General features: G+C 31.8%; 1 protein-coding gene across 1 annotated transcript; it reads left to right on the top strand.

Moving 5' to 3' along the window:
• The first annotated feature begins 5,489 nt into the window (after positions 1-5,489).
• LOC105120770 (GATA transcription factor 4-like) lies at positions 5,490-7,161 on the top strand. The gene is made up of 2 exons (XM_011019141.1): positions 5,490-6,235; positions 6,386-7,161. Exons 1-2 carry the CDS (start codon positions 6,005-6,007, stop codon positions 6,893-6,895), a joined length of 741 nt encoding a protein of 246 aa, XP_011017443.1. The 5' UTR covers positions 5,490-6,004; the 3' UTR covers positions 6,896-7,161.
• The last annotated feature ends 620 nt before the right edge of the window (positions 7,162-7,781 follow it).

Raw genomic sequence — 7,781 nt, forward strand, 5'->3', positions numbered from 1 at the left:
GTAAATACATGTATGATTATTGTAAATTATCATAAAATGGATAACAAGTCTTGCAAGTGGTGTGACTATTGTGACAAGCCACTTCATACATGGCAAACCTATTGGAAGCCTAAGAAAATCCACCTATTTAAAAAGGTAGCATACATAGTGACAAACCAAATAATGTCGTTCATACAACAAATAAAGTTAATAAAAAAAAATAGAAAATAATAGATGGACCATATTTTGAAACTGATACATTTTAAATTCATCATCTAGTATTCCTAGTGCTTCAATGGTTGAAATAAGTAGCCATCCATGTGCTATGTCTTGTTGTTCAAATTTTTCTTTTTGGATAATTGATTTAAATGTATCTAATCATATGACGAGTCATTTTCATCATGTTCTGGTATGAGAAAATCAAAAGTCCATATAGTAATTTCTCACCTATTATAAGAAAAAAGGTTAATAACAATTTTTATGAGTATAAATCTTAAAAATATCCTTTACATTCCTAAACTTATCTACACTTTTATATTTATGAGTAAACCAACTAAAAATTCTAACTATATATTTTAGTAATAGAGCTCGAGGAAGGTGATTATCAATGATAGGATAATAGATAATCTTCACTACCTTGATGATAACTTATTTGGTAATAAAAAATTTCATGGCTTTAGTAGTATAAGTTCAATATTTTTTTCATGAACAAATGATGCTTTGGCACCTTAAACAAGGACATCCTAGTTTTCTCTATCTTAAACATTTATTTTATAAGTTGTTTAAACATTTGGATTGTTTATCTTTCTAATATGAAACTTGTCACTTATCAAAAAGCCATCATGTTATATATTTCTCAAAACCTTTTCATGTTTTAAAAGTATTTTATTTAACTCATAGTGATATGTAGGGTACTTTAAAATTATTATTGTATTTTAAAAAAAAATGGTTAGTTACATTCATAGAGGATCCTATAAGATTATGTTATGTTTATTTGATGAGTGAGAAATTTAAGGTAGTAACTTCAAAACAATATGCCAAATGATAAAAAAACCAATATTAGACAAGGATTAACAAAATTTATTATGATAACAAAACAAAATATTTTAACGAGTGTTTAGAAAACTCTTTGAAAACAAAAAGGATTCAACATCGATTTACATATCATGACACTACTTAGCAAATTAGGATTGTTCAGAGAGAGAACAAACTTTTACTTTAAGTGGCTCATTTCAAATGTTTTCTATGAATATTCTAGAATTATTATGGGGTGAAGTTGTTTTAACAACATTCTGTTTGATCAATGTGATGCTTAATCAAGTTTTGAAACTTCTCATATTATTAGATTGTTTGAAAAAATATTTTTATGATACATAGATATAATATGATTTGCCAATAAAAAATTTTAGTTGCATAGTCTTTGTTCACATATCAAGAAAAATCTGACTAAAAACTATATTTTTATTAGATATATCCCAAACAAAAAAGAATATAAATGTTATAATCCTCAAACCACGAAAATTTATATGTGTGTGTGTGTGTAAAATCAACCTTAGTCTACTAAAAATCATTTTTAAATAGAGGAAAAAAGGAAAGATCATGATTTTTAGGACATGTATGTTTCATTAACTCAACCATTATACAAACACATACATAAGTGGTTTAGGCCTTTAGGGTAAAGTGAAAAGAAGAACTACTAAATAACATTAAGATTTCATGTATTCAAAAAAGAACCAATTAAATTCCAAACACAATGTATATAATGCCAATATTTATCTTTATTTCCTACTTTAAAAAACTAAAAGAAGTAAAAGTGAATGGACAGAGTATAACCTATGTAAAAATAGACATGGTAAGGAGAATTAATAACCCTAACAAAAAAAATAAGGGGTGGATTTCATGATTTATTGAAATTGACAAAGCTTTTTAAATAGTAAAGTGCACAACACAACCATAAATCCACAATCCATTACACTATATTTGTATTAAAAGGTACAAACAAGAAAGAAAGAAACATATTTCTTGACTAAAGACATAAATAAACCAAATAAACAAAAAATATAAAAACTTTTGAAACCTAAAAAGCTATTGCATTGACTCTAATCTTCAAAATCAAAATAAAAGATGTTCAATAATATTTTTTCAGCATCACAATCTCAGGAAAAAAATGTTAATAATATTAGAACAAATAAAAATATAAGTCAATTATTGTTAGGTGTAAGTGTATTGTAAACAAGAGAGAAGTACTACAAAAGGATCAAATTAATCAAAATATCGAGCTTCAAGTTTATACTAGAAGAAGAACTCATATAAAAGGCAAAGACTTCCCTATCATCCCAACACAAGATCAACCAAATTCTCTTATAGATGGTACCGAGAATATAGTAAGTATTCCTATCCATACTTCTATTGTTATTTTTCATAATGATCCTATAGAACTTAACATTTCTATAATTATTAGAAAAAGAGTACTCTCATCTTGTACCAACCATTCTATTGCTAAAAATTTATCTTACCACAAACCTTTTAATAATTATTGAGCTTTTACCTCTAAGATATCTTAATTATTTATTCCAAGAAATATTCATAAAGCTTTAAATTATATGAATGAGAAGTTAGTAGTTATGGAACAGATGAATAGTCTGGGAAAAAAAAGCAATTAGAAAGTAGTTGACTTACCAAGAAAAAAATAGGAAAATAGGGTACAAATAAGTGTTTATGATTAAATGTATAGCTGATGGAAGCATAAAAAAGTACAAGTTAAGGTTTATGAAAAAAGGCTTCACATAAATATATTATATTGACTCTCAAAATATATTTCTTCAATATCTAAAATAAAATGAATTTGAGTTTTATTATCTTTAATAGTGAATTTCAACTAGCCTCTACATCATTTGGATATTAAAAATATTTTTTTCTAAATAAAGACTTAGAAAAGGAATTATTTATAAGTACACCACCTAGACTCGAAAAGGGAATTGATAAAGATAAATCATGTAGACTAAAAAAGCCTTTATATAACCTCAAATAGTCTTTTAAAGCATGGTTTAAATATGTTAGAAATACTGTGAGATGTTATGATTACCGTCAAAGTCAAGATCATAATGTATTTTGTAAACATTAAAAAAAAGGAAAAATTGCTATATTGATTGTTCATGTAGATAATATAACCATGAATGGTGATGATAATATTGAGATAGAAAGACTTAAGAAGAAACTTACTAAAAATTTTGAGATCAAGGATTTTAGTGCTTTGAAATATTTTATTAGAATGAAAGTATGGTCAAGTTATAATTTATTTGGCCCATATACGCTCAAATATAGCTTTTGTAGCAAATATGGTCAACCAATTAATATATTCACGTGGCACAAGATATTGTGATGTCATTAATAAAGTTTTGAGGTATTTGAAATAGACTCCTGAAATATATTTATTGTTTAAAAAGCATGAACATTTACATGTTAAAGTTTATCTTGATACATATTGGGTCAGAAGTATAACTAATAGAAGATTAACTTTTAGTTATTGTACCTATGTTAGAGGGAATTTAATTACTTAATGAAGAAAAAAAAGGTGTTATGGCAAGAAGAAATGCATAAGAGGAGTTTAGAACAATTGCATATGAGATTTATAAAGTTGTATGGATTAAAAGGCTTTAGAAAACTTAAAGATTCTTAACTCCTCGCTCATGAAGGTATACAGTGACAATAAAATTACTATCTCAATTGCTCATAATCTAATTCTTCATGATAGAACAAAGCACGTGAAAGTTAATAAATACTTTACCAAAGAAAAAATTGATGGTGAAATGATTTGCATGCCATATATTTTAATCACTAAGAAAGTTATCGATGTACTTGTAAAGGGACTTCACAAGAAATAATTTGATTACTTGATCGATAAGGTGGTTAATAGAAAATATCTTTAAGCCAGTTTGAGGAAGAGTGTTATAAAATAAAATATCATTACCAGAAAATTGGCAAATACAAACAAAAATATCGACATAATATTTTTGTTTATAAATTGTAGTGAATTTTACCAATAAAATATTCTCTCATTATATCCATCGATAAACACCATAAAAAATATTCACTTAAAGGTCTTATTAAGCTGGAATATTATGTCGAAAGTCTTATTAAATTGAAATCTTAGCTTGACAAACAAGCTACGAAGGATTATTAATTTGGAAGTCTTAGAAAACTATTTAGATATTGTCGATAGCTTGACAAACAACCTAATGATGTCGATCTTTTAGTTTCATATGACAACAATGATCTATTAATAATGAAAAAGGTAAAAAATAATACAATATTATCCCTCTTAGCATCATTACTTATAGAATTAGAAAGAGATATTCGTAATTCAAATACCTATATCTTATAAACTCAATACGAACGATGTCATCAAAGTGTTAGAATATAGATATCCATACAAGTTAAACAAAAATTACTAAAAAATAAAATGCCCCTACTTATATAGTCAAGACTAGGTATTACATCAATATATATTGTCTATCAGAATCGTGTGTGTTTACTATTAATCAATTATCCTCTATATTTATTTTTAGTGGTGTGCATGACGTGCTAGCTAACTCGGAGAGAACAAAGGCAATGAACGAAGAAATGGAGGCCTTGTAGAGGAATTCCAAAAGGGAACTTATTCCATGAACCTAAAAAGAAAGAACAATAACATGATATAAATGAGTGTTCATAATAAAATTCAATGTGAATGGTAGCACTTATAGATACATAGCCTATCATAAAAGTGTATAAGCTAGTTTATGTACACTATGGAGTGAAAAACATATGAATGCAATTTTTCAAATCTTAACATATTTGGAGTTTGCTCTCTAGAAGGGGGATAATTATTTTTAAAAGGTGATTTTAACATCAAAGGATATACATACATTGATTGGGTAGCTACCAAGGAAATAGGAGATCTACTCCTAGATATTTCATGTTTATAGAAGGAAATTTGATAACTTAAAAGATCAAGAAATAGAAATCGGTAGCTAGATGGAGCGTAGAGGTAGAATCTTAAGGCATGACCCATAGGGTGTTCGAGTTATTACGATTGTTCTAAACGTGATTAGTGATTAATGATTAATATTAGGAGTAGGTATGAAGTAAAACTACAAATTGCGCAGCACTCTTTCAAGTAAACTTTAAGTCAGCATTGCCGACACCAGAAAAGTACGTGAACAGCGGTGATGTGTGATTAATAAGAACGTAACTTCAATGATGAGATGTATAAGCAATAAGGAAGGAGGAAGGCATTTATCTCCAGTTCCCTTGTCCCAATTAGTCAATATCTTTCAGCTGGAGGACCTCTTGCCGTCCAAGTTTACAAGTATTTTATCCATCACAGATTTAAACATCAAATATAAAGACGTGAAATTCCCATGATTTTTTTTTTATTATTCAGGGGAAAAGACGTGAAATTCCCATGATTTTTTTTTATTATTCAGGGGAGGGGGGATTCTAATACTGAGTCCACATTGAAATTAAAAATGTCCATGCCTCCATTTTTTGATAAAAAAAACTATGGCTTAAAGCTGAGCCTAACCCTCTCTTCCTTAATGGCAACACTGCTTCATAACCAATTAGGGACCATTGTTTTCAGTGCTTATAATTAATAACTAATTAAACTATCTAATCACAAAAACTAATGCCACCCATAACTGGCAACACCCCATAATTAATAAGCCTGCTGATAAGCTAAACTACAGCCTGCCTGTGGGTACAGCATAAATGCATTAACCCCCATATCTTCACAACTAGTCAAGCATGTGTATCCATGTGTCCATCACTGCATGAAAACCTCCACTCTTTCTTGACCCTTTAAAATTCCTACTCTCTCCTCCATTTTGCTCCCTTCAGAGAGAGAGAGAGAGATTGGGAGCATTTTCTGTAGCTAGGCTCTCTCTTGGGTTTCTGTATCCTATCCCTCCTTCCTCTCCAAAAGTAAGAGCTGGAGAGGGAAACAATTCAAGCCCACATCAAATAATAAAAACACACAAAAAAAATGGATGTCTATGGAGGAGTCTCCACCAGCGCACCTGATTATTTTCTCATTGATGACCTTCTAGACTTCTCTAATGATGACCTACTCGCCTCCTCCACCGAGCACCACCACCTTCCTCCACCTGAAACCTCCTCCATCCGCCACCACCACCGCCACTTCCCTTCTCCCACCACCTATATTAATAACACTTCTTCTCTCTCCACTGACTTCACTGACCATCTCTCAGTCCCAGTAGGCCACTCTCTAACACTCCCTCTCCATCTCTCGCTCTCTATTTCTTTTTTTTCTTTTTTAATTCAGAATCATTTCTTAATTAAATTATATGTAAAAAAAATAACTTCACTAAAATGTTTTTATGCTTATCTTTGTTTCTTTTTGCAGAGTGATGACGTGGCAGATCTGGAGTGGCTATCGCAGTTCATGGAGGACTCGTTCACGGACTTTCCGAGCACCATTAATATCCCAACCGACACGTCGTCTCGCAACAAATCTTGTAGCGAACGTTCACGAACCACCACCACCGCGACATCCTCCTCGGCAGATATCGAGACTGCGGTGGCCAGGGAATCGAGACTGGAGAAGGAAAATAACGGAGCGCCACATTCTTCTGCGGAGACGGAAGGAGGAGCGCGGAGGTGCAGTCACTGCGCGTCGGAGAAGACGCCGCAGTGGAGGACGGGTCCGCTGGGCCCGAAAACGCTATGTAATGCTTGTGGAGTAAGGTACAAGTCGGGTCGGCTCGTACCAGAATACCGACCCGCAGCGAGCCCGACTTTTGTGCTGACTCAGCATTCGAACTCGCACCGTAAAGTTTTGGAGCTCCGGAGACAGAAAGAGATGACGTTGAGGCAGCAGCAACAGCACGGCTATCAAGGTTATGAAGTTTGCTAATGTGTAATGATCTTAGCGGTTAAGGAGTCAGTAGTACAGTAACTGGTGGTTATTTTATCAAATTCCCTTTTTTTATTGCTAAAAAACCCTGGAACAAGGGGATCAGTAGTGCAGCCTGTTAGTAATTGAATTTTGGCTTTAATTTCTTTCGAAGACATGATTCCGGGTTTAAAGTTTTAACGATCACGCATCAAGGCAGCTTGACTCCGACGTATAAGAACAACACTTCAGTAATTTTAAACATCTATCTGTAAAAGAAAACGCCGCTAATCTTAGTAATTAAATTTGAATTTCGTGTTTTTGGTCCCATGGATTTTAATGTTTCAACTACCATTTTGAATTTGCGTGCCTCTTGTGAGAGGGGATTACATAATGCGAGAGTGACTATACACGTGATTCACTGCCAGATGAGACTGAGGGAATATTCTTTTTCATTTTTTTTGCTCTCACTTTATGAAATTTTGTTACTCGGAGGGGGAGAAGGAAGGGAGACAGAGAGTTTGAAATTTGAAGATTGGGGGTAAAATGAATTGAATTTGCAGTCTTTATTGCAGTTAACTGACTGGCAGCTCGGTTCAGAGGGGGATAGTTACGGGTGACGATGTGGCCCAATTTTTTATGGACGTGATTGTGATTGTGGAGAACTGGATGACTAGTCCCAATCAGACTGGTTTGTGTCTTTAGGGCAGAGTAGAGAACTGCTGCCGAGAGGGACGACTCGGATGTTTTTTTTTTGTAAATTAGCACAGTTAATTAATATAAAAAATCAGTGGAATAATACTGTTTAAAAAAATTCGGTAAAATAGCATGTTTAATCCAATAACATTTCAGAAACGTTATATTTATAAAATATTATTATTTTTAAACACGATAACTATATTATTAT

Source organism: Populus euphratica, unplaced genomic scaffold (genome assembly GCF_000495115.2).
Source record: "Populus euphratica unplaced genomic scaffold, PopEup_1.0 scaffold6.1, whole genome shotgun sequence".
Taxonomy (NCBI): Eukaryota; Viridiplantae; Streptophyta; class Magnoliopsida; order Malpighiales; family Salicaceae; genus Populus; species Populus euphratica.

Coding starts and splice junctions, on each gene's coding strand:
- LOC105120770 (XM_011019141.1), top strand. CDS start 6,005: ATGGATGTCTATGGAGGAGTCTCCACCAGCGCACCTGATTATTTTCTC. Junction 6,236..6,385: donor CTGACCATCTCTCAGTCCCA/GTAGGCCACTCT, acceptor TTCTTTTTGCAG/AGTGATGACGTGGCAGATCT.